Source organism: Halichoerus grypus, chromosome 6, assembly GCF_964656455.1.
Source record: "Halichoerus grypus chromosome 6, mHalGry1.hap1.1, whole genome shotgun sequence".
NCBI classification, from domain to species: Eukaryota; Metazoa; Chordata; class Mammalia; order Carnivora; family Phocidae; genus Halichoerus; species Halichoerus grypus.
In genome coordinates, this window is record NC_135717.1 from 155,131,562 (window position 1) to 155,147,311 (window position 15,750).

Sequence of the window (15,750 nt, forward strand, 5' to 3'; positions counted from 1 at the left end):
GAGCCAAATTACCTGGGTTGGAATCCCAGCTCTGTCACTTAATAATTTTGTGATCTTCAGTAGATTGGTTAACTTTTCTGTATCATAGTTATCCTTTTCTGTTAACTAGAGATAATTGGGTAAATGCCTAACCTCAATAAATAGTAGTTGTCATTTATTATTATCTGAAACTATTTTAAAATTATTATGCTGTCTTAAAGGTTAATAACTTCAAATATACATGTAATATACTTGTTAAACATTATTTAAAACTTCTTTTAAAATTTAGCAACAATATCTTCTTATAGATATTTTAGCTGCCAACATTGTATAGAAAAGAGAGTAAACTGTGCCTTACAGCAAAATTAAAGTACATAGCATATAGGGAAAAAAACCTTAGTTTGCCTTTAAGTGCCCTTCATAAATTTATATCACACATGTCACTCCTTGTTTTAATGTTCATTATTTTTATTTTTATCTAACTCTGCATCTTTATCTTTATCCACATCTATGTCCATATGCATGGAAAGACATTTGCACTAGGGCTCACTGGGGAGCAGGTGGAGATGGGGGCAAGTATTTAGAATCAGTTTAATATCAATCCCTGAACAATTGGAGAAATAACAGTGATTCACATTCTAGGAGAATCTTGACGAGAGGTCAAGCTTTTAAAAATGGAACAGTTGGTCACTACAGCCATTTGCAGAGGGACCTTCCACCATAGCATTCCTTTGATTGCTGCTCTCTCTAAGAAGAGCCTCAGGCTTTTCCCCATTAAGCAGTTGCCATATAGTTTTGCCCTGTTCAGCATTTTCATTTGCTTTTTGCCTCCTGCATTGGTCTACTCTTGCATTTTCCAGCTCTTGAGTGCTGTCCCCTCTAGCTGTGCCTCTGGTAGCTTCTGCTGCTCCTTGACCCATGTGACCCTGTCAGATTGTGAAACCTCCTGGGCCTACCTCTCTTTGCTCTTGAACACACTTCTCTCATTGGCCTCTTCATTCTGCCTCCTTAGGCTAGCAACCTGCTGCTAACTCTTGGTCATTATCTCTCTTTCTACTCATACAAAAAAAAGGAACTTTAACATATCACTCCCAGGAACATTTAAAGCTATTTCTCACGTTATGAAAGTATTCTCTTTCCCACACTTTCCATGTCAAATCCTTGCCAGATATTCCATATACTTTTAAAAATAATAAATCTGCATAGTCTCTTTTGGGGAATTTAGTAATGTAGTTTTCAATTTCTGGATCCAAGAATACTAATGGACCGTGGAATCAATATTGTGTGGGTCTTGAGTCGTATTTTTTTTTAAAATAAATTAAGAGAAAAAACGTTTTCTGAAATTTGTTTCATGATGTTGTTAAAAACAAAATTTCTCAGATTGACTGATCTTCAGCATATGTCAGAATTTATTTACTTGCTGGCAAGAGAAATAACCAAGTGATTAAAGAGTATATTCATTCAGGGAGGGTATGGATGCAGAAGGATTACATATTTGGGAAATAGAATGTTTACCTAAGGAGCTAATTTTAAAAAATGAGGAAGAAAGTATAAACTATAAAGTTCATTTTGCAAGCTCATAGAAATATCACATCCATATCAGTCTGAGACAGAGTGACCTGAGAAGTTAATGCTATGACTCTATCTGTGGCTGATAATTAGAGTAACAGGGTTTTATCCATCAACAATTGTGTCTGATAATGGACATGGAAGCATGAACTGGGGCAGAGATTAGAAGGAGAATACCAGCTAACTAATTCTGATTTAAACAGGTTGCTAGAGTGGTTTTCTTATGCCACAAGCAAAGACACAAGAACACACAGTTTTCCCATTTCTTAGTTTGGGGGCATTTTCCCCCTTTTTGGTAATAAATATTGGGTCATGATGAAAAATGTAGTTGCTCACATAAATTTCAGTCAAAAAATTGGGAAACACTGACTTGGATGGACTAGATCTCCTCAGACCTAAGATTCTATCTTTTCAGAAGATAACACTGAAATTTGTTTGATGATTTAAATATTGGTGTGTTTGAACATTTATCTACTCATTATCTTAGTGTAGAGTTTCATGTTGAATAACTGGCTAAAGTTCATGAAACTACAAGATAATAGCAATAGTGAATGTAGAGCTTAGTATATTCTAGACTCTTTGCTTATATTAACTTCACAACAACTCTATGAGGTGGGTACTATCATCAGCCCCATTTTACAGAAGTGGAAACTGAGACACAGGATAGAGGAATGCTAGTCGGCAAGGAATCAGGATAGAACAATCTGATTCCAAGTCTGCACTCCTAACATGGTGCTTTGTTGAGTCCTCAAGAGTGGTCCTGGCTGCAAGCACTTCTAGCTTCTGGGTGGGATGGTGATGAAAATTAATATCTGACCTATGGTGTTGGAGTTTCCCGGGACTTAGAGGATTAACAATGCAGGTTAACATCACTTGATTCACCTACTCAGTCCTCTTCAGTTAATCTAGTATCTGAAGCAGAAATACTGGTAGGAACTAAGGATGCTGGTGGCAGCAAAGTAGAAAACCTGGAACTAGGGACTTTGACATAAAATTTTTAGATAATTAAGAGAGCTAAATATTTCAATGTCACAATACTTTTTAGAGTTAAGTTTATAACTTGGAAAAGTTTAACTTCTTAAGTATGGGGGTAGAAATTGTATTATCCTATTTAACAAAATTTTCTTTAGAAGAATGTAGTAGAACCACATTATAAGCTCTTCCCTGGAATTTTATTACAAACTAAGCATCTTTTGAACAATTTCAGTATCTTCTAGAGGCAGACACTAAAGAGGTTTCAAGGGGCAATCATTTTAATGAACCTCCCAGACAAAGGCTTTAAAAATAGTTGTGAAGAATGGCTCAAAGATGCATAACTACAGCTTAGCTTACAAAGATGTAACTACAGCCAGAGTTTTGATGGCTCAAATTTGTCTTAAGAATACATCTTAGGACCTTTAACTTAATTCTACCTCATCTTCTTGCTATTTTTAGCATCCAGAGTTCCCAGTAGGATGCTCTGGATCGCAAGCCAGCCCAGGTTTAGAGTAAGACTTGAATTATGTTTATTACTTGATCAGACTCAAAGAAAGGCAACTTGGAGCTAGCAGGGAGGAGGGGCAATAAAGAAGCAGTAGTGGGACCTTCCTTTTGGTCTATGAGACCTAATTTGGAGGGAATCAAACTGCTGCAAAGGCTATTGTTTTGAGTGCAGCTAGACTGTCCAAGGCACGGTATTCAGAGGCCACAGAAGATTTAGGCAGACAAACATAATCAAGTGCAAGAAGTCTGATCAAGCAAAGCACTGAAAATTAGGACTCCATGTGTCAAGTGAAAACACAGATTTGGATAGAACTGGAAAAGTTCATGGAGAAAAGTCTATTCACTGTAGAGATCCAACCAGTCTGGGAACAAGAGATATGGAGCTGGTGATCTTTTCTGGAGATCTTTATAGCCCTGGTTAGAGCCAGACTGTATTTCATGGTCCCAAATAAGCAGGCTGTGCATTCAAGACAAGCTCAGTCCTACATCCTGAAGGAAAAGTTAACTAGGTAGAGTTAACTAAGGTAGAAAACTACCAAGTCATAGTAAAGGCAGAAGCTCAATGTTGTCAGTGCCGATGTCAGGAGTGCTGTAACTCAGAGATCATACAGATGCCCAGGGCTTCCCTCTGAGGTGCCCTGGATTCTGGGTCTTGTTAGCCAAGTGACTAGTGAGAACCTGGTGCTGCAGATGAGGCCCAAAATTACACCCTGCTTCTGGGAGCTGGGGAAGACAAAGGCTGCAAAGGAGGCAGGGACTGGCATCTGAGAGTCAAGAACCAGCAGCCCTGGCATCCCCTGGAAACTCACTAGAAATGCAGAATCTCAGGTCTCACTCCAGACCCACTGAATCAAAATATCTCCCAAGTAATGTATACACGTTTAACTCTGAGAAGTGCTGGGCTAGACCAGTGCTTCCAAAGCACCCCACAGCTCTAATAATGATTCTCCAAGAAGCTACTGCATTGCGACTTAAACCGTAGGCTCCACGGGAAAGCTTCTCTGGCTTCTCTTGGTACCACCCGAATCAAATTTCAGAACTGAAAAGAAAGTAGGAGAACGTCTATCTGATGTTCTCATTTTACAGATGAGGCAGCCAAGTCCCATATGGGTAAAGTGACTTGACAAATGCCACAACTTACTAGTGACAAAAATGAAAATGGGGACCTGAGTCTTCTAGTTCTTCATGTGGATTTCTTTATAACGTGCATATAACTTAACTGCTTACTAACTAATTAATAAAACATTGATTGAGTGCATACTATATGCCAGGCATTTTGTTAGGTGATTAAGGTACCAAGGTGAGGAAGTAATGAATCAACTCCATCTAGTAGAGGAGGGGCTCTTTTTTTCACCCATTGCTGGGCTGTAAGGGATTCCCCATTCAAGCCAATTTTAAATACAGTATTCCTCAACTTTTGTCAAAAGCACATCACTTCTTTGCCATTGAAAAACAAGTCTTTGCAGAAGTGAATAAGGGAGCATTGGAAATTTCATCATGGGTGTATTGTCTCCTGCAGAATCCAATCCCGAGTATGCAAGGTGTTATAGGTTGACACTTATCCCTGAGGAGTGAGGACAAGTTGGGAATAGAACTAAGCACATGGATTCAATGAGGACAACCTGGGAGGTCAGACAGAAAGCTGCCTTGGGGTTAGCAGTGAGTCTAAAAGAATATGGAGAGTGAGGTACCAAGCAAGTTAGGGTGAGGAGCCAGGAGTGGTCATGAGGCTCACAAGCACAGCAGTGATGCTCTAAGCACTTCACATTGACTCAATGAATCCTCACATGATCCATGGGATGGGGATTACCACATCTCCATTTTACAAATGGGAAGTGAAGGCACAGCGTTTTCATAATTTGCCCAGATCATACAGCCAGTAAAATGGTGGAGGCAAACCCAGGCACTCTGGCTCCAAAGCCCAGGCTCACAACAAATATGCAAGTGAGTTTAGCATTTTGTTGTTTATCTACTGCCGTATTTTATCCAAGTCCAGTTTGATTTCCGACTGTTATACTTTGAATTCAGTGTGCCATGCTCAGTTAGAAAAGGCTTTAAAATTGTATTGCAAAGCCATTGACAAGTGTCAGCCTGAGGAGGGAGAAAGTCATTTTCATTGTCAGGGGTTAAATATAAAGTATGTTATCTATTTAAATTTTTCCACTAACACACTTTGGGGAGCTTCATTAGCTCTTAAGAGATGGGCCATTCACCATCCTCCTGAGAATTCCTTCATCTCTTTCTGAGATGGGTTCCCTGGGTCCCCTGTTTCTATCTTGACTTGCTCTCTCATGTTGAATGAACACATTTCCAGCTTCCCAACAAAGGGTGTGTTAGAGGTTCTGATTATTCAAAGGACACACCATATAATATATTCCACAAAGTAATTCGAGGAAGATTTTGGTAAAGGATAAGGCATGGCAGGATAAAGTAAGCACAGATAACCATTAGAGAGATCCAATATGCTCAGGAACAGTTGCCAGGGTCCTTGCTCAGTTGCACAGGACACACTTCCTCTACAGATCATGAACCACCAAAATATGTTAAGATATCCTGGTCTCAAGAAAGCTGATGTCTCATCCGAGGAGGAGTCTTTCATACCTCTCTCTTCATGTAGTCAAAACCATGTGTGGGACCAGATTCAGTGATAGAAATTAAGAGAACAATAGAATCCAGATGCAAATCATCAATATGTATATTTTCTACAAAAAAATGCTAACAAGATGGCACAGGCTGCCTCCTGGTGTGTTTCAGAGCCAAGGACAGGACTGCATTAGTCAGTAGGTAGCACATTTCATTCAGGTTTGGCCACGGGCCAATACCTTGACTACAGTCCCCTGAGAGGCTAACAGGTTGCAACAGATTGACTGAGATTGACCCTGTACTTACACAGAATATAAAAAAGACCTTGAGTGTCTTTTTATGATGACAAAAAGTCATCATTTTAATGCTGACTTCATTGTTCTCTAGGCATACAATTCTAGGTTGAAAATTATTTTCTCTCAAAACATGGGAGACATTGCTCCATTATCTCTGGCAATCCTGCATTGCTGTTAAGTCTGGTCCTATTCTGATTCCTAGTTCTTTCTTTTGATTTTTTTCCTCTGGAAGCTCTGGGGACTTTCCTTCTGTCCCCTGTGTTCTCAAATTCCATCATGAGCCTTGGTTTAGCTCTTTCATCCATTGTGCCCCTTTCAATCTGGAAAGTATAGTCTTTGGTTCAAGAAGAATTTTTTTCTTTGATAATTTCCCACCTCTGATTATCTCTATACCTTCTAGAATTATTATTCAGATATTGAGTTTATTAGATTGAGTATTTTTCTCATCTTTTCTCCCCTATTACCTATGTTTTAAAATTTAGGTTTACTTCTGGGGAGATATATATTCAACTTTATATTTCAACTCTTTTGTTGATTATTTAGTTGTTGTGATCATATTTTTGTTTTTAAGAGCTCTTTTTGTCTATTCATTTTAACAGCACTGTGTTCTTGATTCATGGATGAAATATTGTCTTTATTCTGTTTGAAGATCTTAATTATGGTTTCATTGAAGTTGTCTTCTGCTCTCTGTCTTATACCTGACTCTTCAAGTTCCTTTCTTATATTAGTTTTGGCCTCTATCTTTCATTTCATGTCTAGTGACCCTTGGTTATTCATTCATGTTTGAAGGTGCTAAAAAGTGTATCAGGTCAGACTTATTGATTTATAGACCTCATTGTAGGGTAACTGCAGGAGCCAACGGTTTCGTTGCAGGATGCTGAAATGTCAGTACCCATAGGTCTTTTCTCTTTGTCTGGTCGGTTTCCTCAAAGAGGATCCTTTTCAACTTCTGTCTGGTTTCCTACATCCCGAGCAGGGCCTGCAGTGGGGTAGGAGCTGTCTCTTGTTCAGAACACAGACTTTCACTTAATTCCAATGTTTTCTTTTTTTTTAAATTTAAGATTTTTTAAAATTTATTTGAGAGAGTGTGCATGAGTGGGGGGAGGGGTAGAGGGAGAAAATCCTCAAGCAGACTCCCTGCTGAGTGTGGAGCCTGATGTGGGGCTCAATCCCACAACCGTGAGATCATGACCTGAGCTGAAACCAAGAATTGGATGCTTAATCAACTGAGCCACGCAGGCACCCCCTCCAGTGTTTTCAGTTCAGCATCTCACCCCTGTACCTAATGTCCCTGAGAATAGATCTCTGATTTAGCCTCAGCAGAGAGGAAAATGGGAGAGGTTTGGCCAGAGAGGAGGCAAGGGAAGTGGGGAAATCTGGTTGCATGGGTTCATCGAAGGGATGGGAGGGAGGTTGTCTAAGATACCTGACATCTGCAGTTCCCAAGCCTTTCCAGGGCTCTCAGTCACGCTTGTTGTTGGCGACCCCTCTGAAGGCAGTTAGGACACAGCCTTTCCTGTTTTCTGAGTCACCCAGTGCTCTTCTGAGTACTTTCTGTCCTTCAAAGGGTTGCTAACATCTCCTGTCTGCTTTACCTCCTCCCTTCTTATCTGTCTTTGTAGATTTATGCCTTTTTAAAGGCATACTTTACTCTTAGTTTGATTATCAAGGAAGCAGAGATAAATGCATGCACTTAATCAGTCAGTTTTGATGGGCAGCTCTGGGCCTCAGCTTTCTTATATCTAAAATGAGGGGCTTAGACCAGATCCTCTCTAAGGTTCTATGAATCTCAAATTCTGTGACTATGACCGTAAATAGGTGCTATAGTTATGGAATTGACTTTAAGGGTTGTCAAAATGGAAACAACAGGGAAATGACCAGAGCATGAGTCATTAGGAGAAGTTCCACATTAGAGGTGGGGACCAGAAAGTTGTGTGTAGGTTGAATAAATGGAAAGAGGAAGGAAGCAGCGTAAGTGAGGCACAGAAGCAGCTAGACCACCGATGGGAAAGGGGCGTGTTGAGAAGTAACTAGAAGCAAGGCTGGGTATTTCCTAGGTACATATTTCCAACTTATAGAGGGCCTTCGAAGGCTGAGATTTAAACTTAATTGCAGTAAGAAATGGCACTCTTTGAAAATAATATAATATTATTATCAAATGACATCTATTTTCACCTCAAACTTCGTACAATTCTCATTCATATCATTCCTCTTTTTTTTTTTAAGATTTTATTTTATTTATTTATGAGAGACAGAGAGAGAGGCAGAGGCAGAGGCAGAGGGAGAAGCAGGCCCCCTGTGGAGCAGGGAGCCCAGCACAGGACTCGATCCCAGGACTCTGGGATCATGACCTGAGCGGAAGGCAGACACTTAACCGGCTAAGAGACCCAGACATCCCGTATCATTCCTCTTTAAAGTGAATTGAGGGGTACCTGGCTGGCTCAGTTGGTAGACCATGTGACTCTTGATCTCAGGGTTGTGAGTTCAAGCCCCACATTGGGCATGAAGCCTACTTAAAAAGAATTGTTTAAAGTGAATTGATAAAAAAGTTTTGTCTTTCAAAGACAAATTTCTTAAAATTTAATGATATTATTTTGAGGCAAAATGTAATTTTGATATCACATTTTATGTATTTTAATTTTTTATAGGTTTTATTGTTGTATGCATATAACATGAAGCCCCAGAATATTTCAGATGCTGTACCTGATAGCACTTATTGCAATGTGTATACTGGCTCTTTCTGGGTTCCACTGAACAGGCAAGTAATGAATGATTTTCCACAACTCTGCTGGTATTTTCATTGGAACAGGCTGTTTTAGTAATGTACAAGGTAAATCACAGAAGAACTTTTAGAAGACTTTTTTAGAAGAATCTTCCTTTTATTTAGAGGAGTATGATATTGCAGTGGTTAAGAGCATGAACTCTGAATCCAGTCCGCTTTGTTTCAAATGCAAGTGGTGCCCCTTACTAACTTCACAAACTTAAGCAGGTTACTTAACCTCTCTGTGCCTCAGTCTCCCTATCAATGAAGTGGGTATAACAATAATAGTACTTAGAGTTGTTGCAGAAACAGTTCCTGACACTTCATAAAGATTATAAAGAGTACAAAGATATTGTCTGTACTGTATTTTGCCTGTAATTTGGGGTGTGTTTAACAAATAACGTGCGGCCCTGTATTGGGTTGCAATATTAAGGACAAACTCCACTACCTATCTTGTCCCACCCTTCCCCTGTGTCTGATCCTATTTTTTATTGTTCACCACGTCAACAGTCTCTGCCTCAGCCAGGTTGTCTTCCTTCCTCTCCATCAAGCGGGGCATATCTCTAACTTTTGCTCATGCCTGGTTTCTCTCTTTTCCATTTCACTTTACCAGATTCCCAGTTCATTTTTTGAATTTTTTCATTGCTTAGTTAATTTAGTTTTGATTCCATTGTTCATTGCCCTTGTGATCTCAGCCTCCATTTCCTCAGTTGTAAAATGGAAATAATATCTACTCTGCCTGCCTCTTGGGGTTGTTGTTAAGATCAAACTGGACAATGTATGCACATCCTCTGAAAGGCCAAAAGCACTGGGCCGATGTCAAGTCTCATTACGGACTCCTGTGTCTGTCAGTGTTAGCTCTTTGTCCTTCTAGGCACCTCCTAAGTGCTTAGTGAACAGAGACTTGGTGCTTCTCTCTTCTTCCCTGACGAGCCTTGTTCATGCTCCATGATTTTCATTTTGAAGGACTTCTTGGCCTCCCCATAAAAGAGAATAAAACAAGAGATGTTTCAAGAGCTGGCACATTTTCAATTATTCAGTCAATTTTCCTTTTTTTTTTTGTTTCTTTTTCAGTGAAATGGCAGAAAATCTAGGCACAGGACAGATACCAGCACAGCTAAGCAACAAAGTTAGGAAATTATACACTTGCTTTGTACCCAGAAACATGGCAGGATTTATTTTTTAGAATCACATAATGAAAATGATTATAATTTCTGCAGAGTAGAATGTAATCAAACTGACAGAATTCTTTTTTATTCCCCAAAGTTCTTAATTTAGATGTGTTTATGAGCAGTGGTAGGTTTACTAAAATTAGGGCCGTGCACAGTCACTGAGCCAACACAGGGAGGTGCCTGAGAGTGTCTCATCTAACCTGTCCCTCGGTGGCACGGGGACGGCTGCCTGTTTCTCTCACTGAGGCTGGCACTCCTTGTGTTCTTAGGAGGGTCAAGGTGAGATCAGCATGTGGGGACTTGCTTCTTGTTGACCATCTTTCAGAAGGCAAAGTAAGAGTACAACAGGTCAGAAAAAATAGGCCCGAGAAGGAACCTGAAGAACCTTCAAATTGGGCAGTCCTCCTTCAATTGTTCACTTCACTTCCTAATCTCCAAATTAAATACTACAAGGAAAACATTCTTTGCATTTTTCTTACAGCAACAAAGGAAAAGAGAATGTTCTCATTAAACACGCATAAAGGTTTCTGTGTAGTTCTATCTAATTACGCTCTTCTAACCAAGATCTAGTTCCCTACCTACTGTCTCTGCCCTTGAGTCTCCTGCCATCCACACATTTCTACTTCTGGCTGGGTCCTGCCTCCAGGCCCCGGCAGCCCGGGAGAGTGAGTGCCCATGAATCAGTGAATGAAAGCAGAGGCTGGGGGGAGCTGGTCTAGCCCAAATGGCTATTTGTTTGTGGGCCAACATGGGAGTTCAAAGGCTGGACCCAGCATTGATGTGGACAGAGAGGTGAAGATGTATATGGGCAAGATGTTGGGGCAAATGGAGTCGTGAGGCTCAGGGCCCGAAGCAGAGATGCTAGGTCCTCTGATGTTGCTCCTTGCACGGGTGCCCAGCCTGCTCTGCTTGGTCCCAGCCTGCTTTTTACAGAGTTGGACCAGGCCATTTATTTTTGAAGCAAATAATACAGCTCTGGACATTTATTGACCACCTGAAATGCAAACATCAAAGAATAGTTTATCCTGCCTGCAGTTCCACATGTTAGAAAGGAAAGCTATATTATTTTTGAAAGAGAAGTAAGAATTCTAAGAATTCTTTCTCTGGGTATTAGAATCAAGAATAGTGATTTAGAATATCATCTTTCCTTCATGGGGTTTCTTATGGTTAAGAATGTATGTAGATACCTCATTTTGTCCTTACAAAATGCTGTGAAGTAGATGACATGGGTTTTATCATTCAGTCTTGCAGTAGGAGGAATGTCAGGGCCAGAGAGGTTAGGTGACTTGTCCAGGGTCCCATGCTATTGTGTGGTGGAACCAAGCATGACTCACCCAGGTCCTTTGAGTCCTATTTTTTCTCCAATGCATCAGGCAGCTTTTCTAGCGCTATTGGAGATGACCCATTTTTTTAATGGATGTATTCCAAGTAAACTTTTAATAACAGATCTTTACATTTTAATCATTGCCATTTTAAATAGAATCATTTATTATACATACAATTTCAGATCCTCTTATTTAATTAAAGGTATTTTTTTAACCTTCTTTTGCTGAGAACCATCATTATGATAATTGAGTATCGTGCCATACTGCAGATGAGGACCCTGTGGAACATTGGAGAATTGACATTCCTGCATACATTCCTGATGTCAGTTTGCCTTCACGGATCGTTTGTGTCTTTCTCATAAAAGTTTCCCTCTTTCCCTGGATGGAGACACCCACATGGATGCAAACACACAGGCATGCACACATGTGCTATATGCCTGTAGCATAGAATCACGGAAGGCCATGCAGGTGGCTCTTTGCCTCCTTCAGCTGCTGCAAACGCTTTTCCGTCTCCTGACTCCACCCATCCGTTGGTTTACCTCTGCCTTCAGAGTATCCCCTGTTCACTGGCCTATGGTTCCAGAAGCTTTCCCTCTTCAATGTAATTGCCACTGTGTCCTCTGCCTTCCTTCTTGGCTTTTGATTTTCCTTCTTTCTTGACTCTTCTCCCTACCCTTTCACCTCTCCCCTCTACAGTATACTTCATTGTTGTGGGCTCATTGACTGGCCTTTTTGAACCATGCCTATCTTGCCATAATTCTTACCTTCAGGTCATCAAGGCAGTCATCAAATGGCGTTAAGATTTACACAGGAGCAAACTTTGTCATTGCCTGGACTTTCTTTGCCCACATAGATGTTTTATTTTCTTTATTTTCATCTTAAGCAATATTTTGGATGTGTGCCTTTCTGTCATTGTGCCTTTGCCAGTCATTTTATATCTATTTGAGTATATAACTAGATCATAAACATTATACAGGTTAGAATTGTGTCTCTTTGCTCGTGTTTCTTGAATGAACAAATGATTGAATGAATGATGTTTGGGAATGCCAGAAATCCAAGTGTTAAATAACTGAGGACTTACTTTACACATATTATTGATTCTGGGAATAAACGAATGCCTTTCTTACCTTTTCAAGTAAAATACATATTTATCTGTTATTTTTAGAGTTATTTCAATTCATGAGAAACTATCTAATCTTAAGCAAATAGCTGAAATATCATTGCCAACAGCTCCTGAAATCGCTTCAGATGAAAATGTATCCGAAATGCAAGAAATGGAAGAGAAATCAATTGATAAGGAAATGGAAGTAAGTTATTAAATAATGGAAAATTGTATTGCTGTGGCAGCATGGATGTCATTTTACATAATTATTTATGTGACTTTTTACTTCATCAAAGCATAGGAACTAAACTTGAACGTTGTGGTTCTTCTGTTCTCTATTTTCTCTCTTTAGAGTATCAGATATGATCCAACTTTTTTGGACACATAGGTAGTGTTTCCTTCAAAGCTCTCCTAAGCTTACCAATTATAAGAATCTGATGGTGAATGAATACAAAGGCAATCTAGAGAAATCATCCAGATATCACTGTGAATCCCAAGAAACAATGCTCTGTAACTTTATATTATTCTTTTACTCTTCATTCTTAAGTCTATTGTTTGAACATTTTTATTACTTAAGAAATGTGTGAAGAAAAACTAGAAAGTACAGAGAAGCATATCTTTCAGACCTTTTCTATGCATACGTATTTTTCAAACAACAACAAAAAAGGTTACACATCTTAATGGTGTATTATTATTTTGATCACACAGTTGAGTGGTTTCTGTGGTGATTGATAGAATGTGTTTGGAGAAGAGGGTCATTTCTCTTTTAGCCTTCCTAAGTTCTGAACCTGGTTGAGGAACGGGATGTAGGAGATGGATAGTGGAGATCAAAATATCAGCATCATTAACTGATAAAGCTGATTAGCGCACATGGCTTTAGGTCTGTTACCAAACGAGCTTAGTAGTATCTCACCCCTGAATGAGCCAGACTTGCCCACCTACCCACATGTATAACTATAGGATTGCTCACTACCCTTCCGTCCCCACCAGGCTCACTGTACACAGGAGCCGAGACCAACAGTTCTGCAGGCAGGGTGCTTCCAAAAATATAAGCAAAGATTGCCCAGAAGGGGCTGAACCTACCATGTTCTTTTGCTTTTTCCAAACTCACCAATCAGATAAGTCACTATACTTTTCTGGCAGTAAATTAGCTACAAGTCTGAAAGAAGCCTGAAGTCTCCTCGTTCCGGAGTGGAGTGGCAATTCCTTACCCTCTTTGGAAATGAGAGGAACAGAGAAATATTTGTTCTCCCCTAATCACTTGCTCTTTGAATTTCCATTTGCACATTAATCCAATTTCTTGAGTTATAGATTCTGTAGTTATTGTGGCCATTTTTAAAATTAAATAGCTCTATAGGACTTACTGAAAAGGGACAGTCTCCGACCCAACCTCTCCTCACTCTGCAGTCCTGCTCTGCAGAGGCAGCTGTTTTCAACTCTTTCAGCTGTTTCTCATTATTTACCTCCAGGCGTACAGTAATATGTAGTATCAGTCATGAAAACGAGGTAAAAGCCTTCGAATCCAAGTGGGACAACTGAGGCCCTGCTCCATGTCTCCTCAGGGCAGCAACCAGGCTGGTGGCACATCCATCATATGAAATATCACCAGTCACAGTAGCAGGAGGGAAGAAAGGGGGCAAATCACACACTAGCTCTTAAGGTTTCCGTCATATCACTTCTACTATATTTCATTGGCCAAATAAGTCACATGCTACGGCTTGGAAGGAGAAAAGCCAGAAATACTGATGAACAGTGCTAGAAGTTACAAATAATTATTCTTTTTTTCTTGGATGTATCAATTTGAGATAATATCTGTTGATTTGATTATGATATATAAGGATTTAACTCACTAATACTTCTCCCCAACTTCTCCTTTCCCCTTTCCCGGGTATTGTTACATCACAGAGTTTGGTTAAATCGATATTCAGTATTTACATTATTACAGCCAAGTCAGATAGTGTACTAAGGTTATTTTTCTTTCCTGTATATGCTTTGATTCTTCTTGACTTGTCTTTTTTCCTTAACTTTCTTCTGACCATTACATCAGAATTTTCACATGTTCACCCATAGACTTTTACCCAAGTGTTCATGCTTATCAAATCCTGTCTCAGTTCCTTTATCTCTTCCGCTTTAGCTGAGGACTGCCTACCCAAGAGTGCCTGCTACACAGCTCTAGTTCTGGGACCACCCTTTGCTGCTTTCCTGGTTGAACTCCCAGCCGGTTGGGGCCCGGCTCTTGTTTTTCCTCTCTGCAAGCTTTTAGGATCTTCCCTTCATATTTGGTCTGCTGTATCTTTTTTCCTTAATTCACTTTTTGCTAGGTTAATATTCAATTACCAATAGCAAAACATTTTTAATTCTTAAAGAATAGTATTGGTATAGCTCTTTTTTGGTCTTTTTTCTAATTTTTGTTTTTTACCATTTTAACCTTTTCTTTTTATTGAAGTATAGTTGACACATGATGTCATGTTAGTTTCAGTGTAGCTTTAGCCCTTTTTTACTGTTTTCCTCATCTGTGCACTCATATGAAAGCATAAAAGTTGGCAACTCTCCTGATTTTTAGAGTATACTTGTTTGCATTTTGAGCCTGAATTTACCAGTAGAGTGAGTGAATGCATTTTTCATTATTGTGAAAGCAACAAGCGCAGCTGTAAGAGGATTCATCAGGAAAGAACAGTTAGCCTTTGTGGAATGCCACTTTCCCATACTTACAACTCCTCTGCTATGTGCTTGGATTTATCATAGAACTGATGTCTTAGATTTTGGGTTGTACATCCCAAAAATCTTTTCAGTGTCTTTGTATGTTACTATATGAATTACTGGATGTTTCATGGTATTACTGATATACTGAGTACTTATAATCTCCTAATAGATCAGATATCTCAAACCCATGAGATTATATATATTATAAAATAATAATTATAACATACATATTTTTATAAAGTGTATGGTTGCCCTTTTACATCTGTTTTCAAGAAGAACTCAGCTCTGGTGTCATTTTTGCACTTCTTTTGTAGATCACTTAATAATCACAGTTTTTCAGTTGTAGACCAAACATATCAGATTGCTGTTTTTGAGCCATAGTCTAGAATATTCTTTGCTGAAATTGTCCCCGAATCCACTTCTAGATAGTTCATATATGGAAAATGGTTATTTTCTCCTGAACCCATTTGTTTTTTTAGCTTAGATTGTCTGAGGCAGGAGAGTGAGCATCCATAAAAGCAGGGAGTCTAGGTTGTGCTCTGCCACTCAGTTTTCCTACCTAGGGTCAGTCACTTAAACTTTTCTGGGATTAATTTTCTTCTCATCTCTAAAAATGATCATTTCATTAAATGGAGATGGAGAGTTGTGCCCCTTGGTTGGAATGTGAGTCATCAGAATTTCCCTGTGTGTCCGATGTGGGTATCAAATTTATCACAATGAGCCCAGTGTCTCAGTCAAGGGGTTGACTATGAGTATAAACAAATACCAAATAAATGGG

At 39.4% G+C, this 15,750-nt stretch overlaps 1 protein-coding gene across 1 annotated transcript in view; it reads left to right on the top strand.

The window, feature by feature from the left end:
- CFAP54 (cilia and flagella associated protein 54) overlaps positions 1 to 15,750 on the top strand; it is a 291,059-nt gene that overhangs the window by 247,641 nt on the left and 27,668 nt on the right. The window contains exons 65-66 of the mRNA XM_078076438.1: positions 8,558 to 8,667; positions 12,333 to 12,474. Of these exons, the coding sequence (XP_077932564.1) occupies positions 8,558 to 8,667; positions 12,333 to 12,474 (252 nt within the window). The remainder of the gene's footprint in view (positions 1 to 8,557; positions 8,668 to 12,332; positions 12,475 to 15,750) is intronic.